Below are 21,201 nucleotides of genomic sequence, written 5' to 3' on the forward strand. Positions count from 1 at the left end.
ACATGCCTATGAAAATGGATCACATAAAGACGCTGACTAAAATTCAGGAAATCATCACGAATGAAACACTCGAACAATGTGTGCTGACTAATCACTCGAACACATAATACTTCCTGAGAAGGTTCTCTGGACCTAGGCTTGAGAGCCAAGATCGGTTCTTCCTGAAGGAGTTCTTTCTGAGGGGGTTCTTCCTGAGGGGGTTCCTTGGACCTAGGCTCGAGAGCCAAGATCGGTTCTTCGTGATTGGTCGAATCTTCCTGTGGGGGTTCTTTGGACCTAGGCTCGAGAGCCAAGAATGCATCGTGATTGATGGTCTCTGCAATGAGGTTAGCTTCAGTAGAGAAAGTATCAACTAACACATCATCCTTGTAAACAATCACATCATCTTCATGCAAATCATCATGCTTGTGAGAAATCACATCTTGATCATCATGCAAATCATCATGCTTGTCCTTATACAAATCATCATGCTCATCATTATCATGCAATTTATCATGCTTATCATCATGCAAATCCTGTGTGTCATGCTTTGGAGAAGAAGAGACTGAGTGTCACGTGACACATCCAACCCTATGTGTCCGTGGACAAGCTACACCATAACAGGGTTTCCGTCAAGTCTAGTCTGTTTAGATTAGAAGTGATCTGGCACTTTTGTGAGTCTATTCGTAGACCGTGCATGCCCAGTCACTCAGTGTAGATGCATATCCTATGGTTGCACACTGCATAAGCATAAGCATTTCCATCAGATTCCATCAGAGTCAGTTTGGGGATTTTTCAAGTGACTTCATCCTAATTTTCCCTATTTTTAACATTTTTCACTTATTTATTAAGTGACTTTTGTTGGGAACTTAGTAGGGCAAATTGGGTAAGTTAATATATAAGCAAACCCAAGTTAGCACAATAGGGCAGATGAGCAAGGAGCACAGCAGGCTACCAAGCAACAGGTGTTCCCTCCCTCTCTCAGCAAGACCCTCTCCAAGCCATCTTGGTGAGGCCACTCCACCATCGCCATCCTCTCACCCTTCCTTGGCGTTTCTCAAGCATCAGCCATCGCCATCAAAGTCCCCCCTTTTCTGGCGTTTGTTCCCCCTACAGGCAGCCCCATCCTTGGCGTTTTTGGCTCGACAACCCCTTGCCATATTCAGCGTTTTGACTCACAGATTTCAGCCAAGTGCAGCAAATTACTAACGCTAGCAATGTTGCCAATTTCAGCGTTTTTCAGCATGGGAACTATTGCCAAAATGCAGCCTGAACCTGATACATCATCAGCGTTTTTATCATCAGCATGACCCTCGACGAACCCGTCATTTTCAGCCATAAAAAAAGCAGTAAAACAGGGATTTCCAGCCATACGAATCAGCCCCAAGATCACCCAGATCCTCAGCATTTTCCCCTTTGTGGATAGCAGATACAAGAAGACCAAATTCAGCCCTAAAGTCATCATCGTCGTTATCGACATAGCCCCCATTTGCATCAGTCCATGCATCATCATTGTACACCTTTGTGCAATCAAAGTTAGACCACTCTCGCCGACGAGAGTGGAGCCTTCGGAGGAGGGTTTTACAACCTCTCGGGTGTCGTATCTCTTTTCTCTCCTTCTCTCAGTCTCATTCACTTGCACGCACAATATCCACTCACTTTGTTCGTGATCATAGCACTCTCCATAAGACGGAAGGCTCTCTCCTTCCCTAAGAACTAAAAGGAACCTTGAGCAATAAAGATCACTAATCTTGAGAAAATACAACATTCATTCCGCTGCACCTTACACTGAGAACCGTCTTTCTTCGCACTTGCGATCGAAGTCGGCTAGGCTTTCTTTGGCCGCCAAGCGCGCTTGCTCACGCTCACTAGTTGCCTTCCTTTCTTGGGCCACTTTGAATGCTTGTCACGCTCACGCTCCAAGTCGGCCTTTCTTTTTGCTTCTCTTTCTACGTCTTTACGATCCAATTCGGCTTGTCTTACTTTGGCTTCCAAGCGTGCTTACTCGTGCTCACGCGCTATGGTTGCCATTCTTTCTTGGTACCCTCGCTCTATGGTTGCTATTCTTTCTTCGCTTGCTAACTTCCTGTCCATCATCCTCTTGTCGAAAGCCTCCATAGGAGTTAGTGCAATCCTTGGCGTAGATGGGGAAGGGGGAGGGTCAGAAAAACCTCCTGGTGGGGAAAACTCTTCTTCGCCACTCCCATGCTCACCACCTCCATGCGAAGTATCCATTCCGCTTCGGGTGACGACCATCCATTGAAGTCTTGGGTTCTTAAGTTCATGAGGAACTTGGGTTCTGGTGGGTCTTGGGTTCTTGAGGGTCTTGAGGTTCTTGGGTTCTTAAGGTTCTTGAGTTCTTGAGGTTCTTCTTTCACTTGCAATTTGTGTTAGAGAAGGATCTTCTGCTCTTTTCCGCTCTTTTCTGCGGGCGCACCCCTTGGCGGCCTTGCGCTCACACCAAGGTTGCTTTTTCCCACTTCACGTCGATTGGCCGGCCGCTAAGTGCACGGTCTGCTCTCAATGAGTGAAAAGAGAAACAAGGGGAGGTTGGACAAGCCCTTCTTTCTTGGGTTCCTGTCACTCTTCAAAACCACGATTAAGAATCGACACGCCCAAGCGGACTTGGGTTACGTGCGACCTCAACAAGCAAAAAAAATTCTTGTGGTTCTTTCCTTGAGTGATACAGAACACTTCCAAAGCTCTTATACCAATATAAGGTGCAACAGAAGTGAATGTTGAACTTTGCTCAAGATGAGTGCTCCGAACTGTGCTCAAGGTTCCTTTCACTTACGGAAGGGAGAGCCTTCCGTTCTTTAATGAGAGAGTGCAAGTGATCGCAAACAAAGTGAATAGACACTGTGAATGAAGGTGCTGAGATTGAGAGATAGAGAGAGAAGAGAATACGACACTAGAATGTTGTCAAACCCTCCTCCGAAGGCCCCACTCTCTATGGCGAGAGCGATCTACTTATTATTGCACAAATCTCTACAATGCTTTGGACTTGTCGACGATGAGGACGACGACGAGACGGGCTAAAATCTGAAAACGCTAAGGGCTGAAATCTGCAAATCTTTATCTGCTGAATTCTGACTCTAGATCGATGGCGACGATGCGACGACGACGCGCTGAAAACGCAGATGCTGAATTCTGAGATTTCCAGGCTGAAAGTGCAAACTTCGAGGGATCTGACCGTGCGGAAAGGATCTGCTGCGGGAAGGTGAGATCTGCGAGGTTCGGGACTTCTTCAGCGGGTTCTAACTGCTGAAAACTGAAAACGCTGAGTCTAGGGCTGATTCCGTCGCGAAGATATGCAAAAACGTTGAGGTTGATCGGCAAACCAAAAACGTTAGACTGAATTCTGTCTTCTGCTGTTGCCGGTTGTCTTGCAATGCAAAACACTAGGCTGATCTGCTGTTCTACTGTCGCCGGGAATCTGCAAGTGCAAAAACGCCAAGGTTGGTTTGTGGATGCAAAAACGCTAGAGTCTCTTGCTAATGTAGAAAACGCTAGGCTTGCTGGGGGTCCTGCTGAGAAGGTGCCTGTTGAACTGAGTTTCTGCTACCTCTTCTGCTAGAAATCGCTAGCACTAGGTTTCTATATAAACTTGCTTAGCAAAATTGCCCTACCTAGTTCCCAACAAAAGTCACTTAATAAATAAGTGAAAAATGTCAAAAATAGGGAAAATAGGTTCTGTTGTCACAAGACGGGCACCATGTGCCAATAGAAAAGAACAGACTGAACAGACTTTTAGCACTTCAATAACAACTGAACTGAAAGAGAGAGAGACGACACGCGACACGGAGTGGCGGAATTCCACCCCAGGGAGTATTGGCCCCAAACCTTGGCGCCCCTTTGTATTTCTTTATGTTGCATCAACACAGTACAAGTCGGTACTCCAGACTCTGCACCTTCTCCAAGAAGCATGGCAGAGAATGAGCCCTAACCTCATATTTAAAGGCCCTAGGCCCCAAAAGCAGTTTACAGTAAAAAGTCTTCAAACTCAAAAGCATCTGGTCCAAAAGCAAAGCCAAAAAGCTGTCAGCGTAAATCACGGAAATCCGTACAGTTGCCACGTCATCAACCAGCGCAAAACGTGGAAATCCGTAAAGCCTGCCACGTCATCATGCCAACGCAATTTTTGGAAATCTGCTACGTCATCAGTTTTTGCGTGTCTGCGGGTCTTGCTTTATTTTAATCCTTTATGTCACTTGGGGCCCCATCGGACGGGGTCCTCGTAAGTTGGTAGGACTTCTTCTTCTGTTACTTGTTCTCTTAGGGTTTAGGCCTCTTGGCCGGAATCTGCAAGTTGACTCCATTCTTCAGGGCTTTGACACGTCAACAGTTTGTAACATCTGTGCACTAAAAAATGCTCCTAATGGATTCTGATGGTAATGCTGATGGTCATGCTATGTGCAACTAGAGGATATGCATCTAATCTAAGTGTCTGGACATGCACGGTCTACGAACAGACTCACAAAAGTGCCATATCACTTCCTAATCTAGACTGACTTGACTGAACTGAAACGTGGTTATGCTGTAACTTGTCCACGGACACATAGGGTTGGATGTGTCACGTGACAATTGATTACTAAGTTGTGATCTCGCAATGCCTGAAAGACTTGTAGCAGATGGTGTCTATGTTCTGCGTCATCCTTGGAGAAGACTATAATGTCATCAAAGCAAGTGCCAACAAAAGATCTGTACTCTCTAAAAATCCTATCCATGATTCGGTTGAAAGTTGCTGGAGCATTGGTAAGGCCAAAAGGCATCACCAAAAATTCATACAAACCGAAGCTCGTCCGAAAAGTTGTCTTGTAGACATCTTTTGGGGCGATTCGGATATGATGATATCCGATTTTCAAATCGACCCTGTTGAAACAAGAGAATCCCTATAATCGGTCAAGAATATCATTGATCCTTAGAACCGAAATTCTGTTCTTGATGGTGATTTTATTGAGAGCTTTATAATCAATGCACATTCTCCAAGATCCGTCTTTCTTTAAAACCAACAACACCGGAGAGCAGTAGGGTGAAGTACTCGGCTGGATAAGACCCTTTTCCAAAAGGTCTTTCACTTGGTTCATAATCTCTTCATTCTGGGCTCAGCTCACACGATAAGGTGGTCGGTTCGGTGGGTGCTTCCAAGTATCAGATCAATAGTATGATCCTCAAGACGAGATGGTGGCAACTCGCCTGGGAGGCCCTCAGAAAAGCAATCGGCATGAGTGTGGAGAAAATCTTGGCGTTCTTTATCAAGTTCAAACATATTTGTTCTGCGCTCATCATTTAACTCTTTCAAATAGATCGAGTAAACAAATTGACTGGATTTCATTAATTTGGAAACGACCGAAGCCGATACAATAGGGATAGAGTCGCCCTTCAGTTTCACATCAAGTACAATTTTTCGGCCCTTTTCATTTGTCAAAGTCGCTTTCTTCGCCCGATAATTGACCACGACATTGTTCTTATGGTACCAAGGGACTCCAAGGAGGACGTCACAATCTTCCAAGGGCATTATGTAAAAGTCCTCGTGTCCCAAATACCCCTGACAATGCAACCGAAGTTTGCCAATGACAGGTGTAATGGCTATGTCCCGTCCGGGTGCTGCTAGAACTACCTCTGCTGGTAGTCCCATCCGATCGGATGTAATCTCGAGCTGCGTCGCCAATTTAGGTGAAATGAAGTTGGCCTTGGCTCCTCCATCAAAGAAAATCAGGGCTTCTTGATCTTTCACTTTGCCCCAAGCTCGGCAAAGTTCTGTACTTTCATCAATCGTGCTTGGGTCAGTAGCCATGCAATCTAGAACCAGTCATGCTTTCATCTTGCCTTTTCTGCCACGTTCCTCTGCTGCTCTCGAACTCTCTGGCCTGTCTTCATTCTGTTCTTGCTGTGCCGTTTGAGGGCACTTTGCGGAGACGTGCCCATGTTCCCCGCATCCAAAACACTTCCCCTCTCTGATGTAATTGGCCCTCTCTCGAAGAGTGAGCCGGGGTCGTGTATCCTTGTCTTTCTTTTCTTGGGAACTCTTTCTCTTTCTACTTTCATTGTTAGAAGTCTGTTGGGTTCTCTGAGTCATGATCTCATCAGTGGGGTAAGTCAAATTTCCCGAATGTATCGCAAAACCCCGTTTCGCATGACCCATCAATTCTTGAATAGAATTTGACTTTTGTTCGAGTAGTAGTCTCGGATCTCTGTAGGAAGTCCGCAGCAAATTCGCTCAATTTGTTCCTTAAATGAGACCTTCTTAAATGAAGAGGTTGGTAGAAACGAGTTTCAAAATTCTCGCAATAAGCGTCCAAAGAATCTTCCTTGGTCATACGAAGATGATTCTAAGTGGTTCGTATATTTCATGTGTACTCCCGAGTCAGCCAAGAAGAAATAAAGAACCTTTTGAATTTCAACCATTTAACTGGAGCTTCCTTCCTCAAAAGAAGAGTGAACCACCATATTCGAGCATTTCCCTTGAAGAAAGAGGTAGCCCTCCTAATCTTAGAGTGCTCTGAGTAATGCCCTCCAGAGTAAGCCATATCAAACTACTGAATGAAGGCCAAAGCCCTCGGAGCATCTTAAAACCGAGAAAAGGATTCAAACTTAATCGATTGTCCACCTTCTTTGAATTCTTTCACTTTCTTGCTTTTGTCTTCGAGAAAGTCATATTGGTTGGCTCTGTTAAAATGCTTCTTCTTTGCACAAAACATGTGATCGTCGGAGTCCGAACTGTTTGAGGATGACTCCTCTTTAGAACTGTCAAAAATTGGGCGAAATCTAGGCTTCCTTGCCTTTTTCTTGCCCTTTTCGAAGCTCTGCTTTTTGCTTCGCTTTTTACCTTTTCTGTCTTTCTAGCTCGAGTCAGAAGAGCTAGAAGAAGTGCCAGAAGAAGAAGAAGAAGAACTGGGTAGTCCTTCAAATCGTACATGCTTCTTCTGCTTTCTTGCCGATGCAAAAGAAGATTGACGACCCAGATAACCCGGGAAGTCTGTCCCTTTCTTATGCTTTTTCTCTTGCTTTTTGGATTTGTGATTTGCGTCCAAAAGCTGACTAAACCACCTCTTGTAATTCTTGCTTTGTAAACATCCTTGGAGAAGGAGGTTTCTTGATTGCTGGTTTGATGGGTGGTTGTGTGGCTTTCTGCCACTGGGTGTGCACTTCTTGCGATGGATTGTTGAGACAAAAATTTTACAAATTTTGGATCCTTCGCAATTTTAATCATCTGCTTTGTTGCCTCGTCAACCTGTTATCAACGTTCCATCTCTTCAATCTCAAACTGAGTAGGCCAAAGTGGCTCGTACTCTTCCTTTGTTTGTTCATCAAAATCTTTTTCGTGATCTCCTCCCGCATTAGTAGATGCATAAGAAGTTGACTGATTCTTGTTGGAATCCATAAGCACCGTGAGAAAAAGGATCGGATTTCCCGATAGAAGAGAAATTGGCTGTGCTCTGATACCAATGTACCAAACTTGGACGCCCCAAGTCAAGATTCTACCGCGACACAACAGAGATTCACTTCAGAACAATTCACAAAGATGACACGGCCCGGCGTAGTTCCGTGCCCAGAGGTATTGGCCCCAAAGACTGGCGCCCCTTTCGATATTTCTTTTTATATTAATCTGTGTTCAAAGTACTAGAGAGCAGGCAGGCGCTCATTCTCAGACTCTGCGTCAGATGCTCTGAGAAGTGAGGCCTAGTGTAAGGTGCAGTGGATGTGAATGTTCAACTTTGCTCAAGATGAGTGCTCCGAACTGTGCTCAAGGGTTCCTTTTACTTACGGAAGGGAGAGCCTTCCGTTCCTTTAGTGAGAGAGTGCAATGAACACAAACAAAGTGGATAAACATTGTGAATGAAGGTGCTGAGACCGAGAGAGAGAGAGAGAGAAGAATACGACACCAGAACAGTTGTCAAATCCTCCTCCGAAGGCCCCACTCTCTAAGGCGAGAGCGGTCTACTATTGACTGCACAAATCTCTACAATGCTTTGGACTTGCTGGCGATGTCGTTGACGATGAGGACGACGACGAGACAGGCTGAATTCTGCAAATGCTAATGGCTGAAATCTGCAAATCTTGTATTTGCTGAATTCTGACTCTATGCCGGTGATGACGGCGATGACGACGATGCGATGACGCGCTGAAAACGCAGATGCTGAAATCTGCGATTTCCGGGCTGAATCTGCAAACTTCGGTGGATCTGACCGTGCGGCGAGGATCTGCTGCGGGAAGGTGAGATCTGCAAGGTTCGGGGGTTCTACTGCGGAGTCTGACTGCTGAAAACTGAAAACGCTGATGCCTATGTTGGTTCCGTTGTGGAGAATTGGGAAAACTCTATGTTGTTCTGATGATCAAAAAACGCTAGGGCTGATTTTTGACCTGCTTCAAAAACGCTAGGGGATCTGCTCAGTCTGCTATCGCCAGGTTGGTCTGCAAATGCAAAACGCTGGGGCTGATCTGCAATGGATGAAAAACGTTAGCTAATTCTTGTTGATCGCTGAAAATGCTAGGTTGACTGCTCGGGGGGGGGGGGGGGGGGGGGGGGGGGGGGGTTGTCTTACTGAGAAGGTGCACTGTTGGACACAGGTCCCTGCTGCCTCTTTTGCTAGAAAGTGCTAGCGCTAGGTTTCTTATGTACTCGCTTATCAAAATTACCCTACCCAGTTTCCCAACAAAAGTCACTTATTAATAATAAGTGAAAAATGGCTAAATAAGGGAAAATAGGTCTATGCACTGTAAAAATGCTCTTGATGGGTTCTGACTGTAGTCTGATGATCATGTTGTGTGCAACCAGAGGATACGCATCTACTCTAAGTGCTTGGACATGCACGGTTTGCGAACAGATTCACAAAAGTGCAAGAACACTTCCTAAGCTAATTGAACTGAACCCATGTCATGAAGTAGCTTGTCCACGTACACATAGGGTTAGATGTGCACGTGACATCCCCTCCTTTTCAAAGTGAGGTACTGGTACCAAACTGTATGGCGTCGAGGGAGATCGCCAACAGCGTCTAGAATCCTAGAAAGGACTCTGTGCCGGCCCACTCTGATGCGTGGGTCATGCAATACTTGAACTTCATAAAGGTTTGCAATGCTTGCTTCTTTGGGCCGCGCCGAAAGCGACAGTCATTTGTGGCTCCTTCAATGCTTCAACTTCGTCTATAGTCATGCTTCTACCTTCTTCAAGAATCTTCGAGAATGAAAATTCCTGAAACCACTTCCAACACAAAAACATGAACATACCCATTCCATGTAAAGTGAATGGAAAAATTCTAGTCTTCTTTAAAGACTGTGCATGCAATGTAGATGAACATATAGATGGAGTGCAAACCGTTCATCAAACACACGCAAACAATGAAATCGAAACTTGTCTTTCTGATCTAAATCAATCAACTGTGGCAAATCATAATTGAAATGCCGATGCTTGATGCTCAATCCTTTTTGTGCTCTTTCGAATACTGTGTCATGCCAAGGAAGAGACATGGAATGTGAATTCCTTGGGTGCAAACATTTCATCTTTTCATGAGTAATCCGCATATATCCGTGCTCATTCATGAGTGAATCGTGTTCAACGTGCAATATATCATGCCTATGAAAAGGTATCACATAAGGACGGTGACTAAAATACAGGAAAACATCACGAATGAAACACTCGTACAATGCATGCTGACCAATCATTCGAACACATAATACTTCCTGTGGGGTTCTTTGAACCTCGACTCGAGAGCCAAGATTGGTTCTATTGAATCTGCAATGAGGTTAGCTTCACTAGACAAAGTATCAACTAAATCACATCATTATCTTGCAAATCATCATGCTCGTGAATAATCACATCATTATCCTGCAAATCGTCATGCTCGTGAATAATCACATCTTGATCATGCAAATCATTATGCTTATCATTATCATGCAATTCATGTGTGCCGTGCTTTGGAGAAGACAAGACTGAAAGAGTCTCCTTCTCTCAAATCTCTTTAAGCTGCGCCTACACATTAGAAAAGAGTCGGAACAATGCGGCTTTCCTTTTGTTGTGCTCACGCTCTATGGTTGCCATTCTTTCTTCGTGTTTGCGAGCCATTTTTGCTTTTCTTTCTTCGCGTTCACGATCAAATTCTTCCTTTCTTTGTGCTTTTCTTGCTTCGCGTTCTAACTTCCTGTCCATCATCATCTTGTCGAAAGCCTCCATAGGAGTTAGTGCAATCCTTGGCGTAGATGGAGAAGGGGGAGGGTCGGAAAAACCTCTTGGTGGGGAAAATTCTTCTTCGCCACTTTCATGCTCATCACCTCCATTCGAAGTATCCATTCCGCTTCAGTAATGACCATACACTGAAGTCTTGGGTTCTTAAGTTCACGAGGAAATTGGGTTCTTGTGTGTCTTGGTTCTTGAGGTTCATGAGGGTCTTGAGTCTTGAGGTTCTTTTTTCGCTTGCAATCTGTGTTAGAGAAGGATCTTCTCTTACCCAAGCTCTTCCCTTTCCCGCGGGCGCACCCCTTGGCGGCCTTGCGCTCACACCAAGGTTGCTTTTTCCCACCTCACGTCGATTGGCCGGCCGCTAAGTGCATGGTCAGCTCTCAATGAGTGAAAAGAGAAACAAGAGGAGACTGGACAAGCCTTTCTTTCTTGGGGTTTCTTGTCATTGTTTAAAAACATGATTAGGAATCGACACGCCCAAGAGGACTTGGGTTACGTATGACCGCAACAAGCAAAAAAAATTCTGTGGTTCTTTCCTTGAGTGACATAGAACACTGCCAAAGCTCTGATACCAATGTAAGGTGCAGCGGATGTGAATGTTAAACTCTGCTCAAGATGAGTGCTCTGAGGGTTCCTTTTACTTATGGAAGGGAGAGCCTTCCGTTCCTTTACTGAGAGAGTGCAATGAACACAAACAAAGTGGATAAACACTGTGAATGAAGGTACTGAGATTGAGAGATAGAGAGAGAAGAATATGACACCAGAATAGTTGTCAAACCCTGCTCCGAAGGCCCCACTCTCTATGGCGAGAGCGGTCTACTATTGATTGCACAAATCTCTACTATGCTTTGGACTCGTCAACGATGCTGTCGACGATGAGGACGACGACGAGACGGGCTATATTCTGAAAATGCTAATGGCTGAAATCTGCAAATCTTGTATTTGCTGAATTCTGACTCTATGTCAATGACGACGGCGATGATGACGATGGGACGACAACGTAGATGTTGAAATCTGCGATTGCTGGGCTGAATCTGCAAACTTCGGTGGATCTGACCGTGCGGCAAGGATCTGCTGCGGGAAGGTGAGATCTGCAAGGTTCGGGGGTTCTACTGCGGAGTCTGACTGTTGAAAACTGGAAACGCTGATGCCTATGTTGGTTCTGTCGCGGAGAATCTGCAAAACGCTATGTTGTTCTACTGATCCAAAAACGCTAGGGCTGATTTCTGTCCTGTTGCAAAAACGCTAGGGGATCTGTTGAGTCTCCTGTCGCCAGGTTGGTCTGCAAATGCAAAACGCTGGGGCTGATCTGCAATGGATGAAAAACGTTGGCTGATTCTTGTTGATGGCTGAAAACGCTAGGTTGACTGCCGCGATGGGGGGGGTCTTGCTGAGAAGGTGCACTATTGGACACAGGTCCCTGCTGCCTCTTCTGCCAGAAAGTACTAGCGCTAGGTTTCTTATGTACTTGCTTATCAAAATCGCTTTACCTAGTTTCCCAACAAAAGTCACTTATTAATAATAAGTGAAAAATGGGTAAAATAGGGAAGATTGGTCTATGCACTGCGAAAATGCTCCTGATGGGTTTTGATTGTAATCTGATGATCATGTTGTGTGCAACCAGAGGATATGCATCTACTCTAAGTGCCTGGACATGCACGGTCTGCGAACAGACTCACAAAAGTGCCAGAATACTTCTTAAGCTAATTGAACTGAACCCATGTCATGAAGTAGCTTGTCCACGTATACATAGGGTTAGATGTACACGTGACACCTAGCCCTATGACTTGACTTGTTAGAGATGTACTTCAGAGCCCGAGTCTTTGAGGCATTGTTTGTGGGTTCGTCCTTTTGCGCAGCTAGTGTGGATGGCTGTTTGTTGTTTGTTGATTCGAGTGGGCATCCACTATGAGTTTGTGACATGGGGGGCAGTTGCATGGCTTTTGCAATTTCGGATGTCACACACCTTTTTCCAGGGCTTGCCCACGGATCCGGTCTTCCTGCTTACTCCCTTGGGTTAGAGACCGGGCACTATACAAATGATCCTAGATGCAGGTCACCAACTAAATTTATGCGAACGGCACACAAAAATCACCACTATATGCAAGATCATGTTAGAGTTTTGGCATCTCTCTGGATTCGTCCAGTCGGTCCCAGTTTCTCCGAGGGATAGGTGTTGCAGTGTGAGGGCTGTTTTGTGGGTGTGCTTGGCAGTGTGAGGTTGTTTCTCATGTTGGGTTGTCTTTAGCCATGTTTAGCCTTGGATTTTGGCTTGGTTCCATGGCTATCTATGCTTGTGCAGGCGGGGAGTATTTTCCCCTAGCCTTGGTATTTAATTCCCTTGAGCCCTATGGGCATCCAGTGCCCTCTTCTGAGCTCCTTATATTTTTTCCCTTTTTCAGGGTCGTGGGGGCTGGAGGACTAGGTGGGGTTTGGGCCTACATATGTGCAGCGGGGGTACCTCTTTAGAGCATTGTAGTAGAGTCCAGAGGGGGGTACCCGCCCCGGGGGGCTTGTAGCAAATGCAGGGCAGCCCGCATTTTGCTGCAGATCAGCTGGTGTTTGGCTTTAGATCAGCCAGCATTTTTGCTCAGCAGATCAGCCCCAACGTTTTTCATGGGCAGTAGATGCAGTGCCTGCAGATTGTCTCTACTGTGGAGCGTTTTCTCAAGGGGGCCTTATACAGGCCTTGTGATCATCAGTGGCAGGGTTTGTCATCCGAGATCCAGATCCAGATCCAGATCTAGATCTAGATCTAGATGGTCTCGTGTTCAAGAGCAGGTGGTAGTGTTGGTAGGAGTCGCAGTTGTGTGTACCTCGGGTCTATCCATTGGGCATGTCAGATCTATGGCGAACCACCCTTGGTCACATGTATGAGCAGCTTGTTTTCAGCATTGAGAGGCTTTCCCAAATCTCTCTCTCTCTCTCTCTCTCTCTCCCCAACAGAAAACGTAGCCGTTTTTTGACCTAGTAGACAACAGTTCACTCTTTTGATCATAACTTCTTCATCCGAACTCCGATTTGGGTGATCTATAGCCTCAATCGAAGAGCATGAAGCTCTCTACGCATTGATGTAAAGACATAAATTTTCTGAGTTATGGAAGGCATTTCTGTAACAGCATTTCCGAAGTGAACAGGTTCAAGGAAATTGACTCTTATCTCTTATTTTACATACAATGTCTTCCGGAACTCGCAAGGGTTCTTCTTCTTCAACAATGTCCACAGCCATTGTGGAAAATGATCCAAGATCTCCTAAGTGTGGAGATAGCAACACAACCATCCAACCAACGATCATCGGAAACCATGATCATGGCATACTTAGGTATCATTGCAAGAGACCGTAAACAAACAAGGCGAAGACTTACGAACACTTGCAATGGAGAATAGCACACTAAGGGTACTTGTGGTTGAGAATGAAAATCTCAAGAGGACACTTGAGATGCAAACAACACATTTGATGCAACTTGAAGAGGAAGTCAAAGAATGTAAACGCTCTCTTGTGGACTCGAATGCTTTGAAGGAGCGGATGAGCAAAGTTGAGCATGACTATGTATTGAAAGAGGAGAAATTTGACACCATGAGCCGGGATGTATGTGACATGAAAAATGTATGCACAAACAATTCTTGGGCTGATGTATGTGGTAGCAATGTGTTTCTAATTCTTCACTCATGTAAGATATGGCTCAAATAAAGAATGTTGAGAATGTGGATGTGAAGGAGTTGAAGGAACGGGAGCGACGTTCCAAGAACATTGTTATTCGTGGAATTCCCGAAGAGAAGCTAGAGACACCTCCTTCTCTTGCCATTGTTATTGAAGATTTCTTCAAAACCCACTATGGTATGTCTGGAGTTATGGTTTATGGAGCACATAGAGTGGGGAAGCAAGGAGCTCCTCGCTCGGAAGAACGAGCAATTATATGCACCATGCCGGATGAGACCAAGCGAAAGATTATCCTTGATAATAGTGGGATCTATTTGAGAGATACAAAATGTTTTGTATGTGAAGATCGTACTATTAAGCAACAAAATATGCGTCGCAAGGCATATGAGGAAAAGAATAAGAAAAACAAGGAGATCTCTCGTGAAGAAAATGTGTCCAAGGAGGAGGCAAGTCCCTCGAGCAAATAGGGATGCGTGACCTATGAGACCGAGTTACAATTGAAAACATGCTTTTGGAATTGTAATGGATACCCATGGAATGTGGGGGTTGGCATTGATGAACTAACAAGCAAAGCGATGATGTACTTCTTGTTGAATCTTGGGAGCATGATACACAAAGGATTAACGGCTTGGAGAATTACAATGTACATTCATTGATGTGGTCAAAGAATCTTAAACAACGAAGAGGACAAGAAGGGTTAGCATGTATGGTTAAGAAAGAATTGAAAGATTTTGTATCAATTGTAAAAGATGACAAGTACAAACGTTATATATGGCTGAAAATTCTGACACCAAAAAGAGCACCCATTTTTGTAGCCGGTTGCTACATTCCTCATCATGATTCTCCCTTTTATGCTTGCATGGATAGAGATCAACCATTTTTTGATTTAGAAGAGGACATTGTTTATTTCAAAGGTGAAGGTGATGAATGCTCGCACAAAAATATTACAACATGATACTCAACAATTTGATATGCCATACATTTCAAGGGAGTTGGAGGAAGTTCACTTGTATGAGCGTTCTTCAATGGATGAGAAAGAGCCGGATCACTATGGAAAGCTACTTCTATATATATGTAATAGCACGGGTATGCTCATTGCCAATGGTGTATCTTTGTGGAGTGGAACCAATGGATTTACATGTAGGAGACATAATGGGAATAGTGTGATTGACTATATGCTACTCTCCGAAGCCATCATGTATCGCATAAAGAGTTTTATGTTTGGCCAATGGACCCCAGAATTCGACCATCGCACCTTATGTATTGACCTTTCATGTAGAGAAGAAAAAACATGATAATCTCAGCCAAAAGAAAGAGAAATTATCACTATGTATGGATTTCAAACGAGCACCAATGTACATTGAAATGGTTGAGCAAAAATTATGGATGAAGAAGCTTCAATATGATGCACCATTGGAAACTAAATGGGAAGCTTTCAAGAAAGTTATTTGTTCTTGTGCCGAAGAATGCTTTGCTATAAAGCATCTCCATGGTATCATTAAAGATAGATAAGGCAAAAGGTGGTTTGATAAAGAATGTCAAGATGCTCGAAAGTCCTTGATAAAGCTTGATGCAACTATGAACAAAGACAACTATCAAAGTCATTTGCATACATACAAGGCATTGATTGAAAAGAAGAGAAGAAGATGGGAAGTAAAGCAACAACTTTTTCAAGTCTAAGAAAAGGCACATGCATGTGGAAGATTTTGGAGAAACTTGAGGGGCAAGCGGGTTGAGAATTTTGGTAACTTGAGTTTTGTGGATATGTACACACATTGTAGGCAACTATATGAGCAAGCAAATGCTGAAAAAATGCCATTTTATGGTTCACTTTCATGTATGTCCTCTTTTTTTACTATTGAGGATGTATGCGGTGGGCTTGAAAAGTTGGCCAATCGCAAAGCAGGAGATCATCAAGGTATCAAGCCGGAGATGATCAAATGGACGGGAGATTTTACCCATGAATAGATGTTTGATATGTTCAACCTTGCTCTTCAGCATGGTATGTCTTATGATTGGAGTACTAATTGGGTTAAGCCTTTTCACTAAGGAGGGGATGTAAAGAATGTAAACAACTACCGGACTATAATGATTGGGTCTCTTATGGCAAAGTTGTTTGGATGCATAATGGAGATGAAATTGAGTGATTGGGCTGAAGATAATGACAAGTGTGCAAAGGGACAAGCGGGTTTTTGTCGATGCCATAGCACCATTAATCATCTTGTCACTCTTCGTGTTCTCATGGAGGAAAGTCGGTTGAAAGACAAGCGATTGTATTGTTGTTTTGTGGACTTTAAAAAAGCCTTTGATATGATTCTATGTAACAATTTGTGGAGAAGGATGGAAGAACTCGAAGTGCCAAGTGAGTTTATGCTTGCGGTTTCTCGAATCTATGAGAAGGTGATTTGTCAATTGCGCATGGGAAGAGAAATTTCAGAAATTTTTGTAAGCACTATTGGGATTAAACAAGGATATCCGTTGTCACCAACTCTTTTTGGTCTATGCATCGATCAAGTGGAACAAATGGTACTTGACTTTATGCAAGAAGAAGGCATTGAAGAGGTCACTATTTGCAATGCGGTGATCATGCTTTTGTTGTATGCGGATGATGTAGTGCTTCTAGCACACACTTTAGAAGATGCAAAAGCTTATGGTTGTCCTCGAGAACTTTTGCTTGCATAGTGGGTTGATTGTGAATGAATCCAAGACAAAGGTTATGCTTGTGAAAACCAACCATAAGGAGAAGCCATGCATTGTGTACAACAATGAGACACTTAAAGTGGTTGAGAGATTTAAGTACCTTGGCCTTGAGGTTCCGTCCAATCACAAGTGGCATGAATGTGCTATGCGTCGCTTGGAAGCGGGAAAGAGAGCATTTTATGCATTTGAGAACATGTGTAATGCTGGAAACATCAAGTGTTGGGTTCTCAAGAAGTATCTTTTTGATGCATTGGTGACACCGGTCCTTCTTTATGGAGTTGAAGTGTGGGGCGGGAGCATCTCAAAGTCTACTTTGAAAGAGTCTGAAAATGTCCAAAAGCGTTTTCTTACAAACTTTTTCCAAGTAAAGACACAAACACCATATATGCTCCTACTTCTTTAGTCGGGATGTCTTCCAATTGAGGTTATGGGCATGGAAAGGGTTGTGGAGTACATGATAAAGATGCGTCAAAACCCCTCACATCGCCTTCCTACAATTGCATGGGAAGCAAGCAAAAAAGTTCAAAAGACGCATAAAAGCAAGATCTTGAGCACGGGATGAATGCAAGACATAAAGAAGTGGTTTGGGAGATGGGATGCATTACACTCGCTACATGATGCTTCAATTGACTCCCAAGTGAATGAAGCTTTTCTACAACGCCAATGTATTACGGCTTGGGAGAAATCCGGTGGGTCACGCTTCATGCATTACACGACCCATATTGCCCCCAACTACAAAACCATGTTCTTCGTTGAAAGAGGAAACCGTACTCACACTTACATGCTTGAGCCTATCCCCTTGTCGGTGATACGCACTATCGCAGCCATTCGGCTTAGCTCCCATTTCCTTCAATGCGAGATAGGGCGTTGGGGCAATGGAGAAGAGTCAAATTGACTGTGCACATTATGCTCACTACAAGTTCGAGAGTTTGAGTACCACACGCTATTAGAGTGCTCAGCTTTTGGTTAGATCCGAACTTGCTTCTCTCACATTTTCAGCCATAACTTAGACCTATACACTTTCCTCTCCCAGCCAAAGTGTGGGCTCTCCATTGCGACTCTCATCACCACAATTTTGGAGCATCGAGAGTCACTCATTAGCCATACACATACTACATCACATGTAACTTTGGTCCCATAGGTCATATTTGACCTCCGAGAACGATAATATTATCTCTCTCTCTCTCTCTCTCTCACACACACACACACACACACACACACACACACACACAGTCGTCATGTCTCTTTCTACCTCAGTGATCTCTCTTCTCCACAGGTGTGCCTTGTTCTTGTATGTGGCATTGGAGATGTTCTAGATCGGAGTCGAGGTGTCCTCCAGATCACGAGTGAGTTCTTCTCTTCATTGCATCTTCCACTGCACCTTTGACACATCACGCTTTGGACCATGTGGAAGGCTCGATGCACCCACATACTGGGCTCATAGTCCTCCCCTACTTCCACCATTTTGACATCCATCTGGACAGAGCTGCTGCATACTGTTCGCAGTTATTCTTCAGCCGGATCCTTCAGGGCAGCGGAGCAGCATCGATGCCTCTTTTTCCACACATGGGCACGGTCGTGTTTTTTTTCCGTTGGGATCAAGGTCACATTACATGTCATTATGCACCCCCACAGTGGTTCATTCTACATTCATTGTACAGACCACCTTGATGTTTACATAGCCTACACATTGTCACTCCTCTTTTGTACTTCCTCTGGGAGATAGGCCGTTGAGCATCTCACGAGGTCTTTTATGTGCACGGAATATAATCCCTTCTTCCCTTCTTCCACACACACAGAGAGAGAGAGAGAGAGAGAGAGAGAGAGAGAGAGAGAGAGAGAGAGAGAGAGAGAGAGAGAGAGAGAGAGAGAGGTTGTTTGATTGCAGGATGGAAACCGTGGGAAGTTCCTGAAGGTCACAAAATAGAAATTGTGGTAGATGAAACCCCAGTTCCATCTCACTGCTCTGTGTATAATCAGCTTTTTACAACAGAAAACTATGAGCCTCCGTCCAAGGAAGAAGTGGAAAGGGAAGAAGAAAGGATCAAAAACAGGCTCAAAAACAAAAGGTTGCAATGAACCTTTTCATGTCAGTGGTTTCAGTAACTTGTTGGTTGATGCTTCCAATAAAATTGTGGTTACCTTCACATACTTCTGCATTCTTGGCATGTGCACTTGCTTGTTGTTTAGAATCAACAGTCTCCTTTTGGTGCTGGATTTACTTGCTGAAAGCAAGCTGTTTTACATAAAAAAATTGAGGATGATTTGATAGGATCATTATCACATTGATGTTCAAATTCTTGGAGACAGCAAGGTATCAGAAAATTGAAGTAACAGAAAGTGATGTGGACTCTTCGAGATGTCTCGGGGTTATCGGGTCTTGGTTGTGTATGTGATATACCATGCAAAGGTGACCTTAGCCTTATCTTGGTTGTATTTGCACGGAGGCCCAAGCTGGAGTAGCTGGGGGTGAATGATGGGGAATGAGCCAGAGGTACGGGTCTACAAAATTCAAGAGTGAGGTGTTGCACATGTGCTCCATAGTTTTCTTAGTTTTCCTTTATCCTTGAAGATTGAATTTTGTTCAAGCATGGTTTGTTCAAGGTCTGATTGGTGTTTAATCTGAAAATTGTGCTCATATGTAGAACAGGATCTTGTGGTGGCGTGTCTCCCGAGACGACTTCGAATTGTCTTTATAAATGAAACATGCTTACCAGGGAAGGAGTCATATGTCGAATCATTTTGTTTTTCTTCAAGTCCAGCTATTCAAACCCTTCTTTACCTGATGGACAACATGTGAATCGATACTTCAATGGTTGTGACACCCACCTTCCATTGCTTGTGTCATGTGCAATTGCTTTATTTTGAATGTCAACTGAAATGCCTAGCTTCCAATAAATGCTTGTAGTCTTGGCTATGACACAAAACCAGGTTTCGATAAGGTGTGTGGTTTGGACGATGAAAGGCCTTTATGCACCCACACAAATACTCAAACCACTAGGCCATGACCCCACTGGCAGGTTCCAGTTTCTGACATGGAAGGAAATTATGATTTTGAGTTTTGCCATCCTTCAGGTGCAAAATAGTAAGTTACAAATATTTCGTATCTTATTGACGATTTTTAAATTTTATTTTTTGTTATGTAGTCACTGACAGAGCCTCAAATACGAACATTCAATTCTGAGCATTATTTTTGGTGTTTGTGAATAATTAGAGGGGTTTTCCCAAATAATTATAAATCATAGAAACAAGCTGACTATGGGGAACATCCACAATGGTGGGATATGCCGCCCTTGTTATTATTGGAGTCTCAGTTGATTTCTTTTTCCTTCAGCTACAATGATGTTTCAGTTCGTTAAGCCTCTCAAGTTTGAGGTGGATGTCTCACACGGCATGCTCGGCATTCTTAATGCACAAGGGAAACTAGTCAAGCGTGAAATGTGAGTATGTGGAAGAAGCCTGGCTATGATAGTAAAAGTTCTCAATGGTAGGAAGTGGTTGTGTGCATGTGTGTGGATACTTAAATGTCCAAAAAGGAAGCTATATCAAGAAAAATGGATGGTACATCAATGGGCATTACATTTGAAAGTAGAAAGGGAGTATGAAATGTGGCTCTTTAGGTGATCCAAAGACAGGAAGGATGTCAATAAACATGCTTGTGCAATTCAAGTTCTCAAAAATAGCTTGACAGCAAGAATACAAACAAGTGTTTCTCATAGGGGCTTAAGCCATTCTCTACTCCCCCATTTTCTTCATCGAATGTTGTCCCCATTCTCTTTCTCCATTGCTTTTGTTGTCAGGCACTACTTTGCGCTTGAGCTCTTGCCATTGTAGATGTTCCTTATCCTCTCACCTCTGGTGGCTTTTGGTGGTTACAGGTTTTTCATACACATTAGTGGAATATGCTTTTGGTGGAAGTGCCTATTTTTGAGATGCTACTGTCATTCTCTCTCCACTTAGCTTACGAAGGCACTAATTACTCTCTTTAGGAGAGGTTTTTTTACCTTGGCTTTCAGTTTTCTATAGTTTTCCACGTGGCTAGTTGCATCTAGTTTTCACAGTTTCCAATTTATTGCCGCCGGGCCTACTTTGTAATAAGTGAGGTACTATTGAGACCATTTGGGCTTTCCGAGGGATTTGCGCTTGTGAGAAGTCATTGCAAACTCTTTTGAGCAATGTCTTGATGGAATGAAATTCTCCATGCTCACTTCCTAGATTTATGTTTATCTTGCATGCTTCCTCTTTTTTGCTGTCTTTGTTTCACTTCTTTTGATTGGTTAGTGGTATTGTTGGTTGGTCGCATCATGACTTAAGGTAGGTGTTTATTCAAGTCTCCTAGGGCTACATCTATGGCTCCTCTATGCATTGTGCTGTCTCGTTGTTTCGATGATGTGCTTTAAGATTGCACACCAAAGGATTTTGGCTTTGGGTTCTTGAATGGTTTGGTTTTTTTGTACTTTTTGGGCACTATGTTCTAGTTGTACCCATAGGTTGTAACTTGTGTTTCTTATGGACTAAAGATAAAATCTTTTGAAGAGATTGGTCTTCTTGCATGCCAGTGTTTGTATGATTGTTATCATTACATTGATCTATCACGAGCATTAAGGGATATAACTTATGGGTGGCTTGTGTTGCTTGATTGGGAAGATGGGGATTTTGTTGCTTTATAAACTCTTGGCTACCC

The 21,201-nt window shown here is 43.7% G+C and overlaps 1 protein-coding gene across 1 annotated transcript in view; it reads left to right on the forward strand.

Moving 5' to 3' along the window:
- The window catches only part of LOC147419532 (putative NADH dehydrogenase [ubiquinone] 1 alpha subcomplex subunit 5, mitochondrial), a 38,824-nt gene extending 20,024 nt beyond the window's left edge, over positions 1 to 18,800 (forward strand). Inside the window, exon 2 of the mRNA XM_086506083.1 lies at positions 18,406 to 18,800. Coding sequence (XP_086362209.1) covers positions 18,406 to 18,596 — 191 coding nt within the window. The 3' untranslated portion in view covers positions 18,597 to 18,800. The remainder of the gene's footprint in view (positions 1 to 18,405) is intronic.
- Positions 18,801 to 21,201: the final 2,401 nt, after the last annotated feature.

The sequence above is a fragment of the Adiantum capillus-veneris genome, chromosome 29 (assembly GCF_014529385.1).
Source record: "Adiantum capillus-veneris isolate H3 chromosome 29, ASM1452938v2, whole genome shotgun sequence".
Classification (NCBI taxonomy): Eukaryota; Viridiplantae; Streptophyta; class Polypodiopsida; order Polypodiales; family Pteridaceae; genus Adiantum; species Adiantum capillus-veneris.